This window comes from Aythya marila (genome assembly GCF_965140915.1).
Source record: "Aythya marila genome assembly, chromosome: 19".
NCBI classification, from domain to species: Eukaryota; Metazoa; Chordata; class Aves; order Anseriformes; family Anatidae; genus Aythya; species Aythya marila.
The window spans coordinates 3936979-3963261 of NC_139060.1; the positions used below are offsets into that span (position 1 = coordinate 3936979).

Consider the following 26283-nt stretch of genomic DNA (forward strand, 5'->3'; position numbering starts at 1 on the left):
AAGTGGCTGTGCAGAGCCCCAGGCACGCAGAGCATCCTCCCCACCCTGCCAAGGAGGGCAGGGGGAGGCAGGGAGCAGAGGACAAAGCGTGCCAGCTCCAGGAGAGGGCTTCCAACCTCACAGCTCCTCTGGACAGCAGGGGCCCTGCAGCCCCCAGGTACCTGTGTCTGTCCCGAAGGATTGAGGCTTTGTGGTACCCCAGGGGGCTTCTCTACACCCGCATGCCACAGGGGTGCTGAAAATTTGCCAAGGCTGTCGCAAGGGGAAGGAGAGGAGCCACCCAGCTGCTGCTCCTCATCTGCACAGGCACACCAGGAGGGCTCAGAGAGCTTCTGCATGAAGCCATCAGCCCGGTGCTGCCACACAGGGCGAGGATCAGACTCGCTGCCTGGTGAGCACTGAAGGTGGAACTGTTTCAAGAAAGCTCCAGAGAGATGGTGGCCTCAGGGAGCAGCCACGCTGCATCTCCCGATTATTTGACATCAGGGACCCCCAGGCACCACACCTCAGAGCCCCCTAAAGCCCCTTGAGAGGAGAGCTTCCAAACAGCAAGCACCACGGGACCCTGCGGTGCTGGATCCCCCTTCAGACACCATCCTGGGGGAACTAAAAAGCAGGGAAAGGTCCCAAAAGAGCACCTCGTGCCATCCTCTGTGCTATTCCCGACAGCACAGCACACGTCCCAGCACAAGGATGGATGCTGCGGGAGTGGTGGCCGGCAGCAGGCACCGCTCAGCCCCTGGTGTGGTGCCTGCAGGATGCAGGAAGGAGGAGGTGGAGATGTGCTTGCAGCTCATGAGGAACCACGGCGAGGTCGCAGCTCCTGCATGTTCCCTGTTCGGCTGAGAGGAGCCATGGGGTGACCGCTCCCCACCTGGAAACCGCGCTCTGCACCTCTGTCTGCAGCCATCCCAAGGCATCTGCTCCTGTGCTCATCTGTGGGTAGCAGGGGAAGGGAATAGGGAACAGGTATCGTCTTCATGGGGAGACAGCCACCAGCTCTTTGCAATGCTACGGGTATTTAGTCTAACTCCAGGAAGGAGGGAGAGGAAACCCAAAGGTTTGACCACTCAGCCCGTGTGCGCTGGCACATCCGTGGCCTTTCCACCCCTGAGCTCTGGGGTTTGGAGCAATGCAGAAAAACGTGAAAATCCCCGTGCCAACGTGATCTCAGCAAAAGGAATTTGATGTGGCCGGTGGGGCAGAACCAGAAGGAAACCCCCACTGACAACGGAAAGGCAGCTGTGCTTCAAGCGGCACAGCAACGGGGGGCACGGGCTAAGGGAGGACCCTCCCCGCACTGCCAGCCACGACAAAAAGGAGGGAGAAGACAGCAAAGACGACAACATCCAGCAACGCCAGGGTGCACCATGCTGATCGAGGCTGGCAGGACCCTACTGAGCCTGGGGGTGCCCACCACAGCAGACACAGACCCCCCCAAACTGCAGCCCTGGCTTTCCCCCCTCCAACACGCGCACACTGCCACGGGGGGACGGAGACCTCACAGCCACACGTGCTTGGCTCTGGACACACCAGGACCACCAGGCAGAGCCCACCACTTGCCTCCTCTCCTGCCCCCAGCTCCCAAGAGGAAGGAGATGGATTCATCGGGACGTAGCTCACACCTCATCACGGCTTCGGGAGTTTTCGAAGCCCCGCAGGGGTGGTGAGATCCGCCCCGGGGCCTGGCACAGCACCGCCACCATCTCGGTCTCATCGCGTCCCAACAACGCCTCTGGCAGCACGGAGGCAGCCCAGCACCCAGCTGAAGCAGAGGAAACGCCGGGTTCCTCAGCCTCCGCAGAATCAGCTTCCACCTCCACCAGCGAGCTAAGGACACAGCTGAAGGTCGCCGTACCTTTGTAGAGCACAGCACACATCGCACACCTCCCTCCTGTCCACCCCCGTACGCTATTCTGAAAGCGATTTGTTCTCCTTATGGCTCCCCTATTCGTTTGCACATCTCCCACAAAACAATTCAGCTCAATAGCCTTCCTTTCTTTCTTTTTCCTTTCTTTTTTTTTGCTGGCACAAATTGCAGTGAGAAAATATGTTCTTTGGCTTAAAAATTACAAAACCCAAAAAGTCATCAGCGGAACAGTGTGAGCGGTGTTTGGGTAAAAATACACCGCGACCGTGCTGGGAAGCAGCAGCGTTTGTTCCAGCCTCCGTGGGACTCCCACTGCAGCGGGGAGAGCTGCGCCTGGGCTCTGGGGGTTGTCTGGGGGAGAGAGACTCAAACCAGCCCCTTACCTCCCACGGCCAGAAAGAAGCCCTCAGCCTTGCTGTTGGGGTGTTTTAATGTCTCTGCACATCCTCAGAGGATGCTCGCTGGAGAACTGCCCTCAGCCTAAGCTCCTGCACTCACAGAGCCCCTGGGTACACTCAGTCCTACAGTGGGGAAGGAGGAGGACTGGCAGCTTCTCTCCAAACTCAGCGCCTTGGTGAGATGCTGGAGAGCTGCACAGCCCCACAGCCTAGCCTGCAGCACGTTCAGACACAGCAGCGAGGCTCAAGAGTCCACAAAGGGAACAGCTTCACTGAGCGTCCCAGTCCTTGGTGCTTGGTTTCAAAGTTCAAGTCCCCAGAGCCACGAGCATCCCTGCCCTCACGCACCACCTGCACCCTCGCAGCTGTGGGAGGAAGGTTGGGGAGGCAAGGCTGCGTGTAGCGGAGCCTCCCACGCTAGATATTGAGCAAAAAGTATTTAAAAATACCTGGGTTTGTAAGCACCTGGTTTTCACATTGCTCTCTTTGATTTCTGAGTGTCAAAGGGTCGCATATCGATCTCCTGGTGGTTAAAATGCTCCCAGGTTCGGAGGGGAGGTAGCAGCGAGAAGCCTGGCGAGCAGCTCGAGCGCTGCTCAGCTGAACACGCCGCTGCGCCGGGATCGAAATGCTTCACGAGAACACGTCAAACTAAATTAAGGATTAACTGCAAAAGTTTGGATGCAATTAGAAGTCAAGGTTGGAGGGGTTTTAGCTCCTCATTTACTTTGACTTTTGCATTCCTGTCTGCTGGCCCCGTGACCACGCGCACGATGCAGCCTCCGCATCTCAGAGGCCAGCTCCTCGTGAGAGCAGCTCCTTCCCTCTCACTGACTGCTTCCAGCATTTTTCGACCAATTCACCTTCACAGCACAGAGGAGGGTGCTCTCCTGTCAACCACTGGCACTGGCTCTGACAGCCTCACGTACCACTACAGCCATAACGTGCTCTGTAAGCATCAGGTACGTTCAATGGCTTAATACCGGTGTAATTGTTCCCTCTAAATCAACCCCTGACTTTCCATGAGCTTATTTTGATGTTACTGGAGGGGCATTTTGGAGATTTCTATTTTACAAAGTATTTTAAGAAATCGACTTTCCCATCCTGCTTGGGATGAGCACGACTGTCACAATGCTGGAGGTGTTCCACGTGCTGGGAGCCCTGCTGGCTCACCAGCTCTAAATAATGGGTGTTTGTTGTTTTCCGAAGCATGAAATAAGCAACGGTGTTTGTTCTAAAACTGGGATGTGGGCTGATTTCCAACAGTGCCACCCTAAAGGTACTAAGCTCCACAAAGCGGAGAGCTTCACTAGCATAAAATTAGATAATTATGACAAAGGCTACGTGATAAAGGTAGGAGAGATTTGTACGACCATTTTACACTTACTGGGACGCCAGCACAGCTGGATAGCAATGTCCTGCAACTGAGTACAGTGAATCCAAAGACTTAAGAAACATTAAAAACTACCAGTCCTGCTCTTTAGCCAGCCACCACACAGCTCTGCCACCTCCTGCCTTGGGCAAGAGCCCCCGACCCCATTGGTCCCCTGCTGTCCCCCCATGTGCAGCCACACCAGGTCCAAGCAGTACTAGGAGAGTGCACAGCCAGCTCAGCAGCTGTATAAATAACACATATTATATACATATAAAATCCAAAATATATATATATAATATATAAAAAATATTTATATAAGCAGGTATTTATTTTTATATATACGTTTGAACATATTTATAAACTTTATGTATATATACAAATTATATATATACACCTGCGTGTGTCTCTAAATCAAAACAAAGCACAAATAACCAGGTACAAATCAGGGCACTGAGCACCTCCATCTCCATACATCTCCAGGCCACCCCTGCGATGGCAGAGCGAGGCTCTCAACCTCTTTGGGAAGCTCTTTCACTCACAGGGGTTTTCAGGTTGAGCAGCACAGGGCCATGGGAACCCCGAGAGCATTTTGGAGACAGGCTGGTATCCCATCTCAGCTTCCTCCTTCTTTTCCCTCCCTTCCCTTTTTGCTGGGCTCTAAAATAGCAGTTGTATACATTTCTTTACGTAGGCATTAATATACATTAATAGACTATTTCAGATGTTAATAAATCTCTCGCTACAAAAATAGATTTTTATACGTAAAGACCTGATTGGAATTGCAAATCGGCGGGGGGATGGGGCGGCAGCAGGAGCTGAAAGTTTCATTCGCGATGTCTAATTTGAGGGAAGCCGAACAAACGCACTTTCCTCCTTCAGATACTCGGCAGATGACGGCTTCCCTGCCCCGCTCCCCACCACCCTCGGCTCCGGGCTCGGAGCCAGCGCTGCCCTTATCTGGCACGAGGCAGGAAGGAGCCCTGATAGCATCGCAGGTTTTCAGCAGTCCGACAAACCCGAAAAAGTCTCCGCTGGCTTCTAACACGGCTCGGGGAAGGGGGACGCCGGCAGCGATGTGCGGCACGGCAGAGACGCAGCTCACGGAGCCGTGGGGGCTGTGATCCCACCGAGGGGACAGGTCCGGAGGGTGCCATGCACCCCACAGCCCCCTGAGGTCTGGCTTGGACTCAGCACTTACCCAACAGAGAGCTGTGACCCTTATGGATATCTGGAGGTTTTTCTTGAGGAGATGCTCCTCCGGGCACCCCGCAGTGCCCAAAGCCGGCCAGGGTTACTCAGAGGTGCTGCAGAATCCAGGCCACAGAGGCTGACTTTAAAAACGCCTCGATGGTAAGAAAAAATTCAAAGATTTGCTTCCTGAGTAGCAAAGAACGTCAAGCCTCGGGTGTAAACCCATCTGAGACAGACCATCTTTGGTTGGATGCTGCTAGCATCACTATTTGGTTTAAAAGTCCTTCAAGCAACATAGTCTAAAGCTCAGGAAGGTGAATGTGGCCACTGAGAAGACCCCGCTGGTGCTGCCCAAGCATGCACAGCACAGGGGGTTCTGCAACATCCTCTGGGGGTCACACCAAGAGGCACTGCACACAGCCATGAGCACACACAATCGGCTGTCCTTGGGCACAAGCTCAGCTAAAGCACCCGCACTAAATAAATTCTGGGAGAGCCCTCACATTTAATCGCCTTCCTTCTCGCTTTTAGCCCACCACAAAGAGACAGAGCCCCTTTTTTTCCACGCTGATGCAGAGACATTTGGCTGGCATGGCCCTAAGTCTGCTGTGGATCAGAGCAGCTCGGCTCAACCCAGGCGGCCGGAGCAGAGAGAGATCACAAAGCAAAGCCTGGGAGGGAAAGAGGGTTAATCTGGATCAATAAAACCCAGCTCTTCGCTTTGCCCCTTTTTTTGCTCCCATGCAAAGCTTTGCCAGTCCTCGCACCTACACAGAGCTGGAGCAAACACCTGCAGGAACAAACACCTGCAGCCTCTGCCCTTGCTCTGGGCAGCTGAGCAGCCCCTTGGGGTGCCGAGCACCCAGCCCGCAGGCTCGGGGCTCCGGAGCCCGTGGCAGCGCCCGCCCCGCGCCCCGACCCGTCCTCATCCTCTCTCCAGTCACGGCACTCAATCACTTCCCAGCTAATTGCCTCCACTCATGTGTGCAAACTAACCGTTTACTGGAAAATGCCACGGAATGTTAATTTCATTTGGAATTGGGTAATTGCAAAGCACTTCCATTTTTTTTTTTTTTTTTTTACGGCACGAAATGAATAAGCATTGTATTAATAGCGCCGCTCCCAGCGCCGACCACAGCCGCGGCCCCACGGACGGCAGCTGGGAGTTATTGGTCACCCCTCACTTTCCCCGCCGTGCTTCCTGCCACCTTTCCCTTCCCCTCGCCACGCTCCTGGCATCCCATTTTGGTAATTAAGATAACGCGGCGTAATTATAAACACATTGCTAGAGATCAAACGCCCGCCAGCCGCAGCCCAACAGCCCAGCTCTGCGCTTCTGCCTAGGGGGTGGCCGTGTTTGTGGCACAGCCCCCCCCCAGGCATTTCCAAGGCATTTATCCCCTTCACCCATTTCTCCTCCTGATGGGGACTGCAGCAAGGAAAAGCCCCTGGCTATGGGATGCCACCCCACTAAGCCTGCCCCATTTCCCTCCAGCCCAGCACCGAGAAGGTCCAGGCCACCAGAGACTCAGCTTCCCCCCCCTCCGCTCCCACCTTTTATTTTATGAGACACCGTAACTTTTTAGCTTAGGCAGCAAGCAGAGAGCAGAGAAGATGGGCAGACCCTCGGCAGCAGCTAACACTCCTCAAGTTATAAAATAATTGAAAACTTAAATAAAAACACTCTGGAGGAAGCTTCCCCGTTCGGTGCTAATGGGCGCATGAAGCAGCCCAGGGTAATGTTGCGTGGCAGGGAGGAGAGCTCCTGGCTCCGAGCAGCGCTGACCTCCAGCTTTCCTCATCCCACATTCCCCAAATCAGAGTAAATCCACCCTGGGGAGCCCCGCTGCGAGCCCACCGAGGGCAGGAGGAAGCCTCAACCCTAGGTGGCCGAGGAAGCCCAGCAGGAGGACGAAGCTGGACGTGGCAGCACCTGCTCGCCTCAAAGCCCAGGCTATGGGAAGTAAAAACCCTTCGGAAACACCGGCACCAGGCTGAGCTCAGCAGGACCAAGGCCGTAACTCACCGGGGCCTTCAGCGAGAAGTGATTTGAAGCCTTGTTAACGAGCTCCCTGTCCCGCCGGCCCTGCAGGTGGGTCGCTGCCGTGTGATGGATGGGGCTGCGAGGTGCCGGCAGACCCCAGGGCTGCGGAGGAGCCCGGCCCCGATCCATCTTCTTGGGGACAGGCTGGCAACGTGAAGGAGCAGGGTGGCGGGGCCAGGTACAACGCGACCTGAAGGGAGAGGGCACGCCAATAGAGCCCAGGGTGACAAAGCACCAAGTGCCACGTGCCCAGCACCCGGGGCTGAGTGATCCCTGTGCTCCCAGGCAGTGACACAAACCCGGAGATGCAGCCCGGGGGCTGCCCGAAGCTCACCAGCACCTATCTGCTCCCGTCAGAAATGGGAATGTTGCACGTTTTTCTCCCTCCTTGCAGCCTCCAGGCTCCCTCTCCACATTCACTCTGGCTTCAGGAGCCAAAGGCAGGTTTTTCCCATGCCGACACCGTGTCTTGAATGGGAGGACAACCCTGAGGACAGCTCCAGCCCTCCCAGCCCCACGGCACTGCACGGTGCAATGCGCCACAAAGCAGTCCCAGCACAGAAAACCCCAGAGGGGAGGATGCTTCAGATCCCGCAGGGTCTTCCGAGGAGAAGAAGCAGCCACCACACTGACTTTTCAGAACTTGCATCAGGCAAAAAAAAACTTCTCCAAGCTAATCCTGGTCACTGGCTGGCCCACAGCCCCGCCGTGCCGTTAATAATGCAGCATGTTATCAAACATTCATCGGCACGCACCGAGCGAGGAACAACGCGGGCCTGGCATCCCTATAAATATAGCTCCTGATGGCTTGTTTTCCTTGGACAGCCAAAACTTCACAGCTCATCTTCTCTGAGCTGGTGATTTTGCCTGGATGAAAAGCACTTTGGACACCCAGGGAATTCAGGGTTCCTGCACGCAAAACTGCCGTGACAGCTTCAGCAGGCGCTGAGGGGCTGAGATGGTCCCACAAAGCCTACAAAACCCAAAGCTAAAAGAGCTGCTGCCCTGGGGGACCCCAAGCCACCGAGCTTTGGCCAGGAGAGGGGATCACAGCAGGTCCTTCCCTTTGCACCGAGCCACCTGCCCGGCTGCAGGCTCGGGCTGCCACAAAGCCCCGAGACGCCAGCAGGGTGTCACAAAGCCACCATCCCTTGGGGATGCTCAGCGAAACGCTGGCAAACTAAAACACCCCGTTCTGTTTTCCGTTCTCTACGGCATCATCAGAAGCTGATTTTTCATCTTCTTCTTCCCTCCTCTGCCTCATAAAATCAGCAAGTGGGGTACAGCAAAGGGAGGGGAAGACAAACAACGACAAAGCCATCACATTGGGAATCCACCCTAGGACCCCCTTCTCTACAACGATGCTTGATGGGCGCCAGGAGCAGCCCTGGGCGGTCTGCGAGATGTTAAAGCCTTCCCTGGGCGTTAGAGGGATGGCATCGCCCTAAAACCAAAGGGCCCCATGGCTCACCTGGCCCCACCTCTGCAGCCGGGCCCCCGGTCTCTCCTTTTCAGCGATGCTCTCCAATCAGTGGGAATTAAGCACACGGCACTTTGTGACAGCCTTAATTGCTCTGATAACTACAGGCACTAGCTAAGCGTGTGCTTAAATGCTTCCCTGAATCGGGATCCATTTCCTGCCCTGTTGGGTCTTGTTTATTTTGATTTAAAAATAAAAAAAAAAACAAAAAAACAGAACTCGCAGTTGGTTGGTTGTGTTTGCAGCGTGGAAGCGGAGGATTGCAGGAAGCCCTCTGCACCACGGCCACACGGGCTGCGTGAATACACATTTTTCAAAGGTCTCTGCAAATTACACAAGGAGCTGCTGAGGATTAGGTCCGGGAAAAGCTGATCAAATACAAAGAGGGTCATGATCCCATTAGGCCCCTGAAAAGAAGATAAAGCCCCGGGACGCATCAGACGCCAGCCTGACGCACTGTCCCATTTTCCTTTCCAGCCCCAGCAAACGTTAAGCCATCGTTTTATTTATTACAGGCTCAGGAAGCCTCTGGTTGGTGCTGTGCCTCCTGGGGACCATGAATCTGCCTGCAGGAGCAAAGCCCAGCGCCCAGCCCCACCACAGAGGTAGGGGCACCTCTGTGGGATCTCCACCAGGGAGGACAACGTCCTACCCCTGCCCACTGCGGGGCACTGCCTCCAGCTCCGTCCCCATCTCTAAACCCACCTCCAAGCCCCTACAGCACTCTCGGATTTGTTAGGAGCAGCACCTCCAGGACACAGAGCAACTACCTGCCCTATTGCTCCGTATCTTGGTCTTCCCCTTCTCCAGCCTCAAAAATCCTAACCTTGGCCTGGGGAGCACATCCCCAGCCCACATCGGACCCCTCCTCCCCTTCCCCTGTGCTGCCGTCCTGCATCCCTGACCCTGCCAAAATTATTCTCCTTTGGCGTCTCCACCTTACAGAGAAACTCAAGAGCAGTTTGGCCATGAACTGGCAGGACCACAACCTCTTTCATCCCCATTTCTCCCATTTCCCTGTGCTCCCTGGCCCACTGCTCCCATTCCTCAGGCAGAGCCCCCTATAGAAAAGCAGCCCCCCCCCCCAGATCCCAGCCGCAGGGGAAGCTCAGGCAGCCCCGCCGGATAACAGCACCTGGAGGAGGTTGTTCCCATGCCTGGAGCAGACAGATTCAGACCCCTGCCCTACCATTTGTAACTTCTTTAGCCCTTGTGGCACCTGCTGTGGCTAACTTCTCCGGGTCAGAGATGAGGAGCAAACACGAAGGGACGTGGCCACCAAAGCAGGCGGTGGCACCAGAGCTGGATCCACCTCCCCAGGCTCGCTCCCGCTGCCAGACCAACTCCGAGGCAGGCTCAAAGCCTCTCGCTCTCACTACAGAGAAAGGCACGGATTAAGTGAGAGGAACTTCAGAGATTTGCCACGTTAACACAGCGGGTTAGAAGAAAGCCCAGGAGATACGAAGTGGGGCTGACTGCACAGCCACATCTCCGATGTGCCTGCGGCGTTAATTGCCGGCACTGCCCTGCCTCCCGTCTAGACTGGGCGGCCCTACCCAGCCTGCGCCAAGGCGAGCACGAGGACCTGCTTGAAAAGGTTTTTTATATAAAGAGAATTTTTTTTTAAGATGAAGGAAATAAAGAAAATAAAGAGAGGTCTTTTGTTGCAGGAGTGGAATTGCTGATATTTGATTTCCAAGTCTGAGATCTATTTTCTGCTCCGCTTTCACCAGGCAGGAGTTTGGGTTTGGCAGTCTCTTCTCCATGCCCCACTCCTGGCTTCCCAATCCTTGGAGGGTCCAGGGAACCCATGGACAACCCCACAGGCACCTAGAGACATCCCCACATGCTTACTGGGCTTCAACCGCCTTCGTTTATCAGCTCCATCTAAACATATTCAGTGTGTCCCACCTGCAGCAGCGTCAGCCATACCGATGGACTGGGGGCCAAACCCTTCGGGAGAGGGCTTGAGAAGCAGAAGCAAAGAGATCCCGCCACTGAGAGATAAAACAGTGTCGGCAGAGATGACAGCCAAGTGTGCTAACAGATCAAAACAAGTTGGGAATTCCCACAGGGCTGGAGAGCTCGGGGCCATCTGCTTGGGAAAGGCGAGAGAGCAGAAACCCTCAGGAGCACGGGATGGAAAGCAGCTGGGGAGATGGGGCACGGCACAGAGAGGCAGCGAGGACACAAACATTGCCCACACAACTTCACCACTAACTGCAGGCTGCTTCGTACGCACGGGGACTGGGTTTGGACAGGTGACACCCACAGGGCACAAACCCTGCTGAGATCTTCTAATCGCCAGTGATAACCCCAAACCACAAGGAGACTGTGTGGCTGCCTTTCCATACCGACACAATAGCATCCTCTTGACTAATTAGAACCGGTTATCACCTCCTCCCTCTATTTCATTTTATTGTATTAATAAAAAAAAGAGTACTTTCCTTCTTAAGCTGCCTCAGATTTCTCTTCTGTCTAAATTCATCTGGGCTCTGAGCAATGTCACCGGGTCAGCTTGTGCTCCTGCTGCAATTCTAATTTTGTCAGCTTTCCATTTTCTAGGGAGTTGGGGGATTTTTCTTTCTTTCTTTTTTTTTTTTTTTTTTTTTTCCTTCCCCAAATCAAAAATGATTTTGCATAACAGCAATAATGTTAATGGCCCTGCACGGCGCATCCAGATTACAGGCTGCGGCTGGGGAGAAATAAACATCTCATCTTTGCCCTGCTGTTTATCTACCCGCAGCAGAGCCCGGTATCAGGTCAGAACCTGTAATTTCATTAACTTTATCACTCAGACACGCTCGTTGCTGGATGTCGTTATTCAGCACATTGCTCCCCTGCTTGTTTGCACCGGGCTGCACTTTGGGTGCTCCGGCAGCACGAGGGAGCTGCCCTCGCAGCCGCGGCAGCGCCGCCTGAGAAGGCAGGGAACAGGGAACGTCTGGCTCAGCGCACCCTTGTTCAGCTCACGCATGGTTTGGGAAGCAGTTACCTGTGCTGCCGGGCTGGGCAGGGACTTCTCTCCCATTTTTCAGGGCTGTACCTTGTGGAGATGTCCAGCGTGCTTCCCGCCTGACCTGATAAATACAAAAGCATTGCACGGACCAAAAAACACTTCCTTGTAGAGAGGGCGATCGAGCCCAGCAGCCCAGGGCACGCAGCACGGTGTGCGTGGATCCCTGTGAATGGAAAGCTCCCAGCACCTGCACATCAATCACTGCCCGGCACCTGGGGGAAGGCAAGCGGCACAAGCAGGTGGAGGGTGAGCCGAAGCGCTCCATCTTCATCGCGTGTGCCATCCCTGGTAATTAATGCTGCGGACTGACACTTGAAAGAGCCTTCGGTGACAGCCCCGGCGATGATACCGTTTGGAGCCCGCTGACAAGCCCCAGTTGATGTCTTATCACAATGCTACACGCCGGGAGTGGCGAGGGGAGCTTTTCCCCAGGGCGCTGACGTGCCCCATGTCCACGGGCACAGCTCCTCGTCCGGCCCTGGTAATCGCACCCAAACCCGACAGCCCCGGGCCAGGAAGCATGGAGGCAAGGCAAGTGGGGAGAAGCAGCGTCAGACTCCAGCTGGGATTGCCTTGACTCATCCATCTCAAATCCACCCGTAAAATTCTGCCTGAACAGCCCCGACACCCTGCGCTGCGGCTCAGCAGGTACGCAGTGTCCGCTCCATCCCACCCACACGTCCCCGGGAAGCCCAGCTGCATCTGCTGCTCATGGCCAGGTGGCAGCAGCTGCGGCGCCTCGGACGTGTCCCACATCTCCGCAGCTCCTGAGCACGTGCAAGCCAGCCAGGAGGGCTGAGAATTTGCATTTCTGGTCTAGGAATCCGGCACCCAGACCGCCTCATCCCCGATGATTCAGACTCTGTCTGGGCAGCTTTAGCAGAGAGGAGCAAGCAGCGCACACCGCAGCTCGGCTGCTTCAGCAAAGCCTCATCAGAGAGGGGAAGGTGACTGTGGGGCAGGAAACACACGGTGAACCAGCACGGTTTTCAGTAACCAGAACCAGAAAGGCACAAACATGCCCCACGTCAAGGCGCGAAGCATGACGGCCTCACGGGCTGTACCGGTGGGGGCAGCAGCCCGGCACGCAGCCCCAGCTCGGGGGTTTTGCAGTCAGCATAAAAACGACTTTATTACCCGTTCCTGAAGCCCTCGGATAGTTTAATATTCTGCCCTAGATCTTGTTTACTATTATGTTTTGAAGAGCACTGAAATGCAGTTGCTGCTGTCTTCCCCACTCATACAACTCTAAATAATTTATAGAAAAGCAAAACAAAGAAGATAATATGAAAGAATAAAAGAGGCAGCTCCGTTACAGCATATGAAGGCCTTCATTTGTTCACTCCCGCTAAGCAGAGGGTCGGGGAAACATCTATTAACACGGCAGGCCTGTGAGAGCCAGCTGCACACAAAGGAGGACGCTAACAGGGATGCTCAGAGCAGCACTCAAGGACAGCAGGCGGACCCCTCCACGGCTGTTTGAGCAGCGTTAACCATCGCTGCTGCAATCACCTTGCCTAAAAGAGCATTTCGTGGGTGGAGGAAACAGCCTCAGACACCACCGAGGGCTGCCGCGGGTTGGGGGAGCTGCCTTCCAGGCACGATGCATCGCCGGGGCTCTGCTGCTCAGCCCCACACGCGGCGGTGTGAGGGGTGGCAGAAGCAGGAGCTGAGCCCAGCAGTCCCTGTCCCCATCCCTGCCAGCACGGGTGCTCCAGCAGGGACCACTCAGCCTGTATGGGAACACCACGCTGCCCGGGGGCACGTCCTGGTGGCACCCTGCGAGCAGAAAGCCCCGTCCACCCCTGCGCCCATCCTTCTGCTGGAGGCGCTCAGCAATTAGCGCTGCCCCGCTGCCCCGTTGTTTCTCCAGCTGCATTTTGCCCTGCTGCAGGTTAACTGCATTAAACCGCTCCTAATGACACGTCGATAAGTAGAGGTGGGTGATGCAGCTTCCCAGAGACAGGTTTTAAAAATGCAGGCAATCAAAGGCACATTAGCCCAGGCACTCTGGGGAAAGTGCTGCTCCTCTCCGTGCAGGAGGAACAGCCGTGTCCGATGGCACAGGGCCCTGCCTGCCCCGTCACCTCCAGCCTTTGGCTGCCCCAGCTCCAGGCTGCTTTACCCACAGGGACCCAAGCTGGGACTGGAGCTCCTCCATGCCCTAGCACCTTGGGGAAGGCACAAAGTACCCGCAGCACCTCACCTGCAGCTGCCAGGGGGTCCAAACCTCTCCAACAGGCACGTTACCCAGCTCCACGCCTCACAGCGCACACAGCACCACGCAGGCAGGCACTATAACAGCCAGAACCCACACGTGTATAATTTTATAGGCTTCAGATGCTACATAAGCTGTGCCTGCAGTGCCCTCTGTAACAGGCTGAGCACCACGGGCAGGCAGAGTTCACACCTGAGACCTGCCACATCCCCACGGGTTCAGCCCCGCCGTTCTTCCCACACGGGGATTTCTCTGATCTGCCATTCCCAGCTCCTCCACGCACGTCTCAAATCTGCAGCCCTGATCACATTGTTTGTGGGTGACTCCAGGCTCGTTTGTCTGACTGCTCGCAGAATGAGACACGAGGAATGTTTTTGCTACTCCCGGAAAACACAGCCTTGTGCAGCGGCTCTCAGAGGAGCGTGAGGCTCAGCGGGGCCCTGCCACGCCGACACGTTTGCCAGCTAGAATTGATGCACTGCTCGACAGCGAGGTGATCAGCATTTCTGCCACCCAGAGAATAAAAATCGGTCTGATTGATGCCCCTGTGCCAGCACTCACCCCCAGCAAGAAGCTGGGAGGTGTCCCAGCACTCCCACCCTGCTCAGGAGCCTGGCACAAAGGCTGAGCAGGAGCAAACCTCATCAGCGCTGCTGGAGGAGCAGGAACGGCTGCTGAGGTACTGCACAAATCCATGGCAAAGGAGCAAATCCCCTTGCTTGGGGGGTAAACGCTACCTCTGCTCCCCAGCCAGGTATCCTCCAAACCTCAGGGGATTTCACAGCAGTCCCTGCCGCTGCCAGCACCAGATAGGCCACCCAAGCCTGAAATTAGAGCCGTCGGCTTCCCATCTCATCGTGCTGGGCCGGCTCTCACTGGAAACGGGAGACTGCTTTGGGGAGAGGATTGGGCAGAAGAGAGAGATCATGTCCTAGGGAGACACATCTCTGAGCCCCTCTTAGCAGCCAGTCCCTGCAGCACCCAAATCTCCAGCACGGCGCAGCAGGGTCACACTGCGAGACCAGGGACAGCTGCGGGCTCACAGTGTCCCCAGTTTCCCCAGTTTCCCCAGCACCAGCCAGCACGGAGTCCCCTCTCATGGCAGACAGCTTCAGGACAAGGTCTGCAAACCACCTCGAGGATCAAAGTTTACGACAAAACCCCAGGAGAGAGGTGATTCCCCTCCCTCCAGCCCCAGGATCCACCTCTCTCAGCGGCCCCACACAGGGCAGACACCCTGGCAGGGGACGTGGAGAGGGAAAGAGCAGGGAAAAACCAACAAACCTTTTTTCTCATAGTCAGGCTTCTCCTCCCCGCCTCGGCCCAGGCTTTCCAGCGTCCGTGTCACCTGGCTGCCAAACTCATCCTCCCTGGTGCTGGGCTCTGCCCGCCGCGGCGTCTCCTCCTCCTCCTCGTCCTCGTAGTCGTCCAGGATGGGGGTCTCGCGGATGGGCACCCCGATGACCGAGTTGTGGGCCTGCAGGCGCGAGTTGCGGAAGCTCTCGCGGGCCTGGGGGCCCAGCAGCACGGAGGGGATGTAGTGGATCTCGTGGGTGGCCTCGGTGCTGGCGCTCTTCTGCGGGATGCGGCGGCGCTTGTGCCAGCGCCGTTGGGCGTACAGGGCCACCGTGAAGACCAGGAGCAGCAGGAGCAGCGCGATCAGCCCACCCTGCGGGACAGCAAAGAGCACACGTCAGGAGGTGTGGATAGGGGTGGGGAGGAGGTGCTGCGACCAGCATCCACGAATACTTTTCCACTTCCATCTCCAGAGCATCCTTTCAGCAACCCAGAGCCCACCTGCGCTCTGCAAGCCCCATGTGGGTAGGGACATGCAGCCCTTGGGTGCCTTCAGGAACACAGACACAACCAGCACTCTGCGCCCTGCCCACGGAGAGGGGAGAGGAGGTACCTGCACCCCACCTCTTGGGAGCAGAGCAAACCTTTAGAACAGCCCAGCAGCCAGGGCAGGAGCAGCGAGGTCTCCGCAGGGACCCCACGTTTTGCACAGAAGGCTGTGCGACGACCGGCACCGCACAACTGCTGCTCCTCAGGGCACGGTTACCCAAAGCCATTCAACATTCCTGCTTGTACCAGCCCTGTTCCTCCTTTTGGGAGCTCCAGGACAGGGCTACAGGCTACAAAGCTGCAGGTGATGAAGGCAAGGAGCACAAGGGGCCAGCCCCCGTGTGTTGTTCTCACTCCCCAGCCGGGGCTCCTCTCATGCTGCCGGTCTGCAGAGCACCTCACGGCCACATCCTGCACCCAAACCCTTGGCTCTCCAAATCAACCGTGATCCCATCAATCACAGCAACGTTATTTAAACTCTTTCCTCTTCCATCCTTGGGTAGCATCCCTCGAGTCACCCTCAGGCCACAGCGCATGCCCCATGGCACAGCATTCAGTGATTTGGCAGCGGTTATGTGGGGTCAGCAGCAGACCCCTGGGCACACCACCACCTTTCCAGACCACGACCTTCTCAACCAAGCTCTTCATTTCACCCAGCTCCCAGCTACATCACCAACAAAGACATGCCACCACCAAAATGAACAAACTTCCCCAAAATCAATGTCTCCACGGATGCAGCGGTGCTGGGAAGCGCAGGAGGGCCCAGCCCTGCCCCTGGCTGCTCGGGAGCTGTGCCTTTGCCAGCTTTGAGCCTCTCCATCTCTGCGCAGCACCGAGGCAATTTTATCCCGTGGCAGACAAGCAAAGCAAGGCAAGTAAATCAGGCACGGTGCGAGCAGTCGGGGCTTTCCGGCGTGACATGTAGCAGGCAGGGCAGGGCAGGCATTTGTTTGGCAGAGGGAACGCCGCGGCTGGGAACTTTACAAAGCATGCAAGAGCAGAGCAAAGACATGCAAATATTTCTTCTGCATTCGATGCAAAACACGGCGCCGTGCTCAGACTCATAAAGAGGATGGGTTGTAAAGGGGCGTCGGCAGAAAGGAGCCGGCGCTCAGGCAGCCCTGGGGACACGGGCGATGGGCAGCAATGGGCAGGGTGCTGCTGGGGGCATCCTGCACGCCTGGGGCATGGCTGCGGGCACAGGACAGGGAGAGGGGACAGGGAAGGGAGATCCCAGCCTGGCACTGCAGGCAGGAGCCCGGTGCAGGGTCTCACAGCAGCAGCAGCAGCCCGCTCCCCTCCCCTCCCCTTCCTCGTCTCTTCCCTAATTGACACTAATGGGAGACTGGCGGGGGGATTGGGTTTGACATTGCTCAGCGTGACTCTCCCAATTTAGCTGATGTGCCATCACAGACGGCAACGCTTTAGCGGCCAGGAAGCACACCAGGGAGCAGGGCAGGGCTCGCTGGAGCTCCTGAAGGGCCCCTCCTGCACAAGGACCCCCCCGACCTCCCCTGATCAGAAGCAAGCAGCAGGGATGCTCCAACCCCACAGCAGCAGTGCACTGCCGGGGGCTGCACAGTGCCTGCTGCACGGACATCCCAGGGCAGCCCCAAACCAAGGCTGCTTCCTCACAAGCCTTGTTTGCATGAGAGAAACCACGGCACACAGACCCTCCGAAAGCAAACCCCAGCGAGAAGGATGCAGCAGAGCCACAAGCCTGGAGGCAACAAACCACGCGGCAAATCAGGTCTGCCTTGGAGCTGTACTTAGAGTGAAGCAAGAGCTCTTGTGTTACAGAAGTGTTTAGGAACAGCGCTCACTGATGTGACTACTGGGAAAAGCCCTCCCCAGGTCCCCAAAGCCAAGCCCCAGGAGCCCCAGGATGGGCACCACCTGCACCGGGACGTGCCCTGCAACTGCAGCACAGAGCTGCTCCTCCCTGCTCTGCACCCCCTGGCAAACAGGCACCGCACCCCAGAACTGCACAAGGGCAACCCGGACACATGGAAAAGGCCAGGGTGACTGAGAAAGCCCAGGCACGAGGAGCAGCTTTGCCAGCAACGAGCTGGGTACGGCTCTGAGCATCCTCAGCAGCGCCGAGGCCACGCGCCTGCCCGGCTGGGCGAGCACCGTGCCAGCCCTGGGGAAACAGTTTGGACCTGAGCGAATAAAACTCCCAACCGATTAGATTAGAGATCTGTCCGCTCAGGAGGAATTACAGAAAGGCCTAAAGCCACAGATGTTATTAGTTTGTTGTTCCTCCTGGCTCGGGGCCCATCACTAGCAACAACGGGGGTGGCTCAAGCAAGCCCAGGGCTCCTGCAGGGAGGGGACAGGGGCTGCTGTGACCACGTCCCCGTCTGCCCTGGGCTCAGTTTTACGGCTCTTTGGGCCCTGCTGGGAGCTGGGCTCGCACGGAGCAGGCTCTAGAGCAGCCCAGCAGCGCTGCCCAGCCCTCGGGGAGCTCTCCTGGCGTTCAGCAGCAGCTCGGTTTCACGCGCTCCCCACATCCCTGACCCCGCTCAGCAGCGGCTCGTTTCAGCGCCGCGCACATGCAGGGAGAGCTTCCTGGGGAAAAAAAAAAAAAAAGTCAAACTTAGGAGGCATTCAAGCCAGCCTCATTTTAATCTATTTTTCATGTTAAATTATCCAACTGAGGGAGCGGGAGAGAGAAAGGGGAAGGAAGGGATAATATGAGAAATGTTTTATTTGACAATGTGTCATTCGGAAACTGATTATTTCTGTCTCAGAGCTTTTTAATATTCCCAAACAATGGCCGAGCCGCGAGGGGATTTGGTATGCTAAGGCTGGATTTATAATACTCTGTTCTGCAGTGATAAGAACATGGGCCTTTAATCCTCTGAGCTGTGAACATGCATATTCTCCCGCGTAATGCCCTTCCTTCCCGCGTGCCCCGGGCTCGCTGGAGCCTTCCCCGTGCCGCGTCCTCCTCGGCCACCGCTGGGGACGGGGACGCGTCCCAGTGAGCACCAGGCTGGGAGCTGGGAGCAGCCCTCAGCCTGCCCCAGGGCTCGGGGCAGGAGGAACCCAGGGTGCAGCGCCAGGGTCTGCAACGAGGCTTGGCAGGAAAAAGTGCCTGGGTGATGAAACAGCGCGCAGAGACACGGCAGGGAAAGCTGCCCGGTGGTAACGAGCCCGTCCCTCTGGTGCCTTGTTAGGGCTGTGCACGGGGACAGGCCATGGCACGAGGGAAGAGGGGGCTGGGGAGGAAAAGGTGCACGTGCAGGACTGCAGAGCTTCACGGCTCAGGCGTGGGGCAGGAACAAAGCTCAGGTGAAGCTGGAAAGCAGTGAGGCTGAGACTTAAACACCAAAGAAAAACTGTTGGAAGAAGCCACCTCCAAACCACAGCAAGTCCTGCCAGAGATTGGGTGTTGTATCAATGGCACAGGCTGCAAAAGTGCTGATCCGGAGGGTGATCAGCCTTTGGGTACCTGCCCAAAATGCTGAGTGATTTCTGGACAGCCAGAGACACGCGTGCTGCTCCAAACCAACCCAAACCATCCCTACAGCCTGGGGGAAACACCATGCAGATGTTCCTGACTCCTGCAGGGAAGGCAAACAGCTGCTACCAAATGGTCTGCCCCACAGAGACCATTTCCAGGTGATCAGAGGATCAGAACTTCAAAATACAACCCCCTACAAGTTATTAATTTTTATTTTTTTACATGGGAAGAGGATGGGAAAGGCGGCCTGTCCCCACACAAGCTACCATCCTTCCCCAGGGAAGCCAGCACAAAAAGTCCTAATGGTCTGCAGCAAAAAGGGGCTGAAGAAGTAGGTCACCTTGGAAACTACCTGAGCTTCATCACATTTTTACCAGTGCTGAGTAAGCCCCACTTGCCCCTCTCTCAGCCCTCTCTCCTGGGCTAGGAGACAGCAGGCACCTGCCAGCATTTCCTGACCATCTCCCTGCCAAGTGCTGGCACCTGCCGGCTTCTGCCCCTGTACTGGCACCAGTGTTTGTGTCTTTGTTACCTGAGGTTTGAGAAAAACATCTTTCAGGCAGGACATTCCCAGCCAGCAGCTCCTGCAGCACTCCTTTGGTGACCCTGGCTGCTCGCTCGCACCTCCGTCACGGGCTGGCATCCCTCGGTGCGCCCCCGCTGCTTTCCCTGAAGGGACTCATCTTTACACAGAGGCAACAAGTGACCCATGGCACCATGCACAGCTTTGTGTCTGAAGGCAGGAGACAGCCTGTGATTTCCCAGCCTGGCAGCCCAAAACATCCTTTGGTCAGACCACAACATCCTCTCCGCAGCGCTGAGCAAAGCTGCTGCAAACCAGCACCGTGCCCAGCCCAGCGCTACAACGAATCCCTGCTGCTGCTCCCTCTGAGCAATAACAAAACGTTAGGCCCTGGAGGAAAAAAAAATAAAAATTATATATATGTATCTCTCTTCCAGCTTTGAAGCCACCAGCATTCCTGCACAACACCCAACCCCAGTTATTGCCCCGTGCCATGCTGACAGCCAGCCCCACCGCTGCCTGCTTCTGGCTCAGCCAGGGCCCCCAGCCCGAGGCCACCTCTCCGGGGACAGTCCCCTGGCATGGCCAAACTGTGCCCGAGCAGCAGCCACCCCCGTGGTCACAGCCCACAGCTTCGGGGAGCAGGACCAGCAGCGGGAACACCGCTGGAGCCCTGCTGGAGCACGCTACGAGCCCCGGCACGGTGAGCACGCAGAGGCGAAAGCGCGCAGCCCCCGCAAGCTCTTCACGCCGTGTGCTTCTCCCTTCCTTCCCTTTCTGGCGGGGAAGGTAATTAAACACTAGAACAATTTACCAGGGGTTGTAGTGGATTATCCATCACTGTCAAGTTTTATTTTTTTTTTGTAGCAAGGCTGGATGCTTTTAGAAAAGTTACACTCTACTTCGGGTGAGAACTGGAAGGTTTCAGGAAGTCCCGAGGTCCAAGCAGACGATCGCATCGCCCCTGCTGGTCTTTTAGTCCCCTCACTTTGTCCTTCCCGCTTTTCTTACAAAGATTTCATCCCCTCCAGGCCGATGCAGATGCAGGAAGAGCCCCAGGCCCACAGAACCAAGCGGGCAGGGAAGGCATGGGCCATGCAGCAGCCCACCCAGGGGCGATGCCGCAAGGACAAAGCTCCCGGCCCCGTGCCCAAACCTCTCCCAGCTCGTCTCAGCTGCTGCCCAGGGCTGCAATAAAGCAATGCTCAATGAGCAGGTGCGGCAAACATTTGCGTTAGGTGTTAGCCGTGCTGTAATTTGAACTAACAGATTTCTAATTCATTTAACTAAAAGTGATGGCAGGGACCCTGGGAATGCCACTCCACCAGGCAGAGCCTCGCGCCCAGCACAGCTGCTAAGGCCAGGCTCCGGGGCACAGCACAACCCGAAATGGAGCTGGGAGCACCCCCATTTCCTGTTCTAATTGTGCCTGTTAATTGGCAATTAATGCTCTGCACCCAGTCCTCTGCCACAGCCCAGCTCGGAGGTGCCCGTCAGTCCCTACCATGGCTGCAGGGCAAGCCCCAACTCTGTCCTCTGCCCCCTGTGCTCACTCACCCCAACACAGCCGCACGCAGCACAATTTGGGAACCAGAACGCCCCATCCCACTCGCTCAGTCGCCTGGTGCCTGCTTCCTTCCCTTCCAGACCAGATCTCCCAGCAGCTCCTCCCTCGGCCTCCTTTGCCTTGCTGCTCTTTTTCTCACTGCCGCACCTCTCAATTTAAATATTTCCTCTGCAAATCTTAATTAGCGCCCTGTTTGCACCTGCTTGCAGAACATTAATGATGAAAAATAAGGCCGAGCTCTGCAGATGTATTCAGCCTTCCCTCTCCTACACCTGCCTTCATCTCTGCGCTGGGCTGGCTCCCACCCTGCCGGCTGCAGGACACGGCCTCTCACCGCACAGCCCCTCCAGCAATAAAGGAGCAGGGCAGGGGGAGGACGCTGTGCTCGGTTCTTCCCCAGAGCTGGGACACCGTCAGCTTCCAACTATTTCCCACCCACATCACCCCTGGGGCTGCCCACAGGACCAGCCCAACAAAACGAGGCGTTTTCAGGTGTTTGCGGCCAAAAGGGGCTTGCGAGAGGCTGGCACACGTCCTACAGGAGGGAAACGGGTCTCACGGGCAGCAGAGGAGAACAAAACCTTCGGGAAGGCCTTGGATTGTGCCTCAGGAAGCACTGCCCTTCGCTGCCCACGAAGCAGGGCACCACTAATTGGTGAGCAGCCAGCAGGGGAACTGAGGCAGGGCACCATGGCCGCACCCCGGACAGCCAGCACAAAGGGCAGCGAGGACGAGATTAAACCTCAGGACATAAAAAATTACTCCTCAGATCTCTGGATCCAGCCTCGAGGTCGGCACAACTCAAGCGCATTTCTCAACAAGAGACAGCAACGACACAGGACAAACCCCAAAACCCACAACATTTCCCCAGGCGCACTCCAAACCCTCCAAGCACTGCCTCACCGAGCCGGGAACCCACACACCACCTTTGGGTGTGTTTAATTTCCATCACAGCCACGAGAGCATGGCACACGCCTCAGCGCCTTGCTCAGCAGGCACGGCTGGGTGAACAGTGGCCAGAAGAAAACCATCTTGTGGCATTTTCCCCTATTTCCCTGCCTTTTACAGCACTGCTGAGTTGCAGTGAGGACAGGCGCTGCCGCAGCACCCAGCCCTGCACCACGCTCTGGGAAAAGCACCCAAGGGTGCTCCAGGCAGCGCCCAGATGCCCATGAGGGTCACAGACTCAGGTCACCGACACAACTGGACCCACAGCGGTGCAGGTAAATGCAGATGCTGGCCCCCAGGTTCAGCAGGAGCGGTTCCTGCAGCATCCCTCCGCCAGCCCCGTGCCGAGCCGTGCGCACCGCGGGCATCACCGTAACAGCACGCACGGTGCTGCGAAGCACGGCACACGCACACGAGCTGAGAGTTACAGTTGCTGTGGGAACCATAACTTTAAAATCTCTGACTCTCCTGCATTAAAAGGAAGAGCCAGACAAAAAGTCACATTTCCATATATTTTTTTTTATTTTATTTTTTTGAAGCCGCACCAACCTGCATCACACCGAGCACATCGCGCACCTCGCTGGGATACCAATCCGCAGCGGCTCCTAATCCATTTTTGTAACGGCACCAAGGCATTTATTCTCAGCCAAGTGAAAGAGAAGGGCTGGAGGTGCTTTTATTAGGCGCCTGATGGCCGGCTCTTTCTAACGGCAGAGCGTGGATCGCATAAATTGGGATTTTAATGTGCGCTAAACGGCTCGCCGAGACCGGCTGACCTGCTAACCCGGAGCTTGCCCTCAGAGAGGGAAGATTTTAAAATGCATTAGGTCGCGTGCGCTGGCGCTCCTGTTTCCCTGACGTGGGCAGGAGTGGAGTGCGAAGCCCTGAAAAAGCTTTTGTGTCTCGCATTTTAGCCAGGCTCCAAAGCAGAGGAGGAAAATCCACTTGAGCTAAGAACCAATAACCCTGCTTTTAATGAGATTTAATAAGAGGCCACTGCAGCCGGCAAACCCCTCTCGGCACACACGATGTGCCAAGGACAAGGAGTGCTGGGGGTTTTGGGGCCCCTCGTGCCGTGGGGGAACAACTTGAACTCCAGTCCCCGACAGCAGCAAGCAGAGCCACCGCTGCCACCACCCCTCTCCTCTCTCCACCACCAGACGAGCCCAACGCCTGCCTTAGCTCACCTCTCACTGCAGGCAGCTTCTCCTCGCCTCCCCGTGCCACAAGGATGTCCTGTTGGCTCTCCAGGCATGGCTTTTCTGCCGCAGCCCTCCCCTTTTTCCCAAAGCACTCCCCCAGGAGCCTTCCAGCAGCCACCACGCCGCCCCCTTGCCCCCAGGCTGAAGGTCAGGACCTCCCTGCAGCCCCCTGCCCTGCGGTCCCACCACACACACACCCATCAGGAGCCCTCAGCCAGGGAAAAGGCAAAGAGGAAACAGCTCGGCGTCAAGGAGGAAGAGCAAAGAGACCTTCAGCAGGACCTACAGCCCAGGCTGAGAGCTGCAGCTTGCCCCCAGCAGGCGCAGCCAGTCCCACAGGAGCCCCAGTTCACCCCACAGTTTGTTCCTACACTTTTAGGGGCAGCTGGAGCTGCCTAAAGGAACAGCTCAGGGGGGGGTTTCAGCCTTCTGTGCCTTGGGCTGGTGACCAGGCTGTGCCCACAGAAGCGTCCCATTCCTGGCACAGCACTGGACACGATGCTGGCCAAGGCACCCTGCTCCTTGCCCTTCTGCAGCCTGCACAGCACCATTAACGTGACCCTTTTACTGCACCCGCAGCCCAGCAGAGGCCAGGAGCCCCCCACAGCTTCAGTCCGAGCTGGTGCCTTATCCCCAGAAAAAAAAAAAAAAACAAAAAAACAAAAAAAGCCCAATATTTATTTTAGTACCTGATGGAGAAACCAGCCCTGCTGGCACACTGGCCCAAAAACAGGCCAAGCAGCGCTGGCGTTAGGTACAGCACAAGGTCCGGAGCAGTGGCGCAACGAAGGAGGGGTGCAGGTAAACTAATTAAACAAATTATAATAATAATAACTCAGAGAAGCCGCACATCTTTTCTCAGCCTTTGCAGCAACCCCTGGCTGATTTCAGACCCTGTGTGGCCACGCACAGACCTCAGCACCTCTGCTGCTGCCCCTGCGCTCTGCTGGGACACCACGGCATCCTTGGGGGCTCCAAATCCAGGGGTCTCCAACTCCACAGCCACCCTCTGCAGCTCCCCCTGCCAGCCCCAGGCTGAAACACCAGAGCCAGGTCCCAAATCCCTGCCGTTGTTACAACGCCCACCATCAGAGCATTTGCTAACGAGTAATGAAGCACAATTAAAAGTAAAGCACGCCCGTCAGATGAACGAGCACCGCGTGCTGCTGTTGCAAACAGCACCTTTTTTAGTTTTTTGTTTTTAATCATTGTGTTTATCCACTTCCTCCCTCGTTTATAAAAACGCAGCTAATTCTCGGTGGGTCTCCCCACCATCCGTGCGAATTAACGCTGCTCCCACTGCCTGCTCTGCATACATTAAAAAAAATTAATCTAATAAGGGATGCGCCTCTCCGGCTGAGGGAGCGTGAACGCAGCTCGCAGGGCGCCTCCAGCTTCCAGGGCCCGCCAGCACCACGTCACAGCATCCTGCTGCTCAATTAGCAGCGAGCTTCCCGGGGCTGCCAGCTCCTGGATGAAAAGGTGGCAAAGGCTGGCAAATGGGGCAGAAACTCGGCACGGTGTTAGGGAGTGAGGATTGCAGCAAATTCCTGCTTCGTACCGGTGCTATTTGCATCCCAAGAAACCCGTTAGTGCTTCCGAAAAGCTGTGCAAGGACAAACGGGGACAGGGAGCTGGGCCACGTCCTTGTACCCGGTGGCCCTACTCTTCTTGGGGTGCCCCAAGTCCCGTTTATGGGCCAGCTCTGTGCTGCAGTGGAGCACGGTGCCGCTTTTCCTCGTACTCAGGATGGAGCAAAGACAGGTGAGAGGATTGAAAAGGAGCCCGAGGTTTATTTTACAGACAGCTCAAAGCAGTTCGGAGCTGGTGGGAAGGTGCTTTTGTGCGTGCAGGAGAGGAAGGAAGGAACTCCCTTTGTCGGCACGGGGTCTTTTAAGGGCTTCTTACCGAGCCCGGAGCTGGCAGCTGCTTTGGGAAGGACCCAGCCCATTGTGTCAGTAGGGCCGGGCGCTTTTTTAAATGCAAAGATTTCAGCATAACGAGCATCCTTCTGAAAAGAGGCAGCACAAAGCACGGCTCCGCTCAGTATCACCGCGGTGCTGCAGGGGCAGTGGGGAGGAACCTGCCCCTGTGGCAGCACACAGCACCCATGGGTGCTCCGTAGGGCTGCAGCCCCAGCAGAACTGAGCAGCTGGATTTAATTTTCCTGCCTCCCAGTGAGCTTTGAAAGGGACCAGACCCCTGACCTTGCAGATCTGGGCTCGGGGAAAGCTGCCCGCCCCAAGGATGGGATGGGAAAGGCTGAGCCTGGCTCTGCAAGGGGCCCTCGGCACCCCTGGGTGCTATGGGAGAGGCTCCAGGGAGCTCTGCAGCCCCAGGGGAGGCAGCCTCCATCCCAAAGCACTCCGTATCCAAGCCACCTGCAACCCCAGTCCCTCTTTCTCCTCTACAGATACAGCACATCAAAGCTGATGGAAGCAGAACAAAGGGAGAGACGGAAACCACAGCTCCTCTGCGCGTCTTCTCCAGCTCTCACACACATCTTCCCCACAGGACAGAGACGCTGGAAGGCACCAGGATGCTGGAATCACCAAAGGGTCTGTGCTGGAGCAGTGATTTGGGGCAGCCCAGTCCAGGCCCACTCACCAGCTTTGGATTTAAAGCACCATGATTTGAAAATGTGTCACTATTTCAGAGCCAACGAGCAAGAAAACCCCTACTTGTGCTACAGCAGGGCTCGAAAGAAGGGACCTGAAGGATTTCTCAGGGAAGCCCCATCCCAGCCCCTCCAGAGCCCCGTCCCTGCTCCATGCCATCGAGGGGATGCTGGCAGGGGCTGCTGCCAGGGCAGGCTCTCGCTTGTGCTCCCACAAAGCAGCCCTCGCCCCCAGCTCTAATTACAGCCACGTCCTCGCGACGAGCAGACAGACCTTTAATTAAGACAAGTTGGGTTCCGACGTGCCCAGTGCTGCCTGGGCAGAGCCAGCTCCTTTCCGCCTTGTGCTGCCGGCAGAGCTTGTGTCTGCTGCAGCGCTGCCCCCACCACGTCCCCAATTTGGGGACAGGGCAGCAGCAGCACCCAGCTCCCAGCCCGTCCCCACACTCTGAGCCCATCCCACATGGCCACCTCCCCCCATTGCAGCACTCAGCCTGTGAAAGAGGCTTTATGGCAG

At 56.5% G+C, this 26283-nt stretch overlaps 2 protein-coding genes across 2 annotated transcripts in view; both read right to left on the reverse strand.

The window, feature by feature from the left end:
- LOC309885677 (astrotactin-2-like) overlaps nucleotides 1-3115 on the reverse strand; it is a gene marked incomplete at both ends in the record, with an annotated part of 105806 nt that extends 102691 nt beyond the window's left edge. Inside the window, 2 exons of the mRNA XM_082775900.1 lie at nucleotides 2718-2880; nucleotides 2996-3115. Of these exons, the coding sequence (XP_082632026.1) occupies nucleotides 2718-2880; nucleotides 2996-3115 (283 nt within the window). The remainder of the gene's footprint in view (nucleotides 1-2717; nucleotides 2881-2995) is intronic.
- Nucleotides 3116-14024: 10909 nt separating this feature from the next.
- Nucleotides 14025-26283, reverse strand: part of LOC309885678 (astrotactin-2-like) — a gene marked incomplete at both ends in the record, with an annotated part of 79366 nt that continues 67107 nt past the window's right edge. Inside the window, 2 exons of the mRNA XM_082775901.1 lie at nucleotides 14025-14101; nucleotides 14880-15264. Coding sequence (XP_082632027.1) covers nucleotides 14025-14101; nucleotides 14880-15264 — 462 coding nt within the window. The remainder of the gene's footprint in view (nucleotides 14102-14879; nucleotides 15265-26283) is intronic.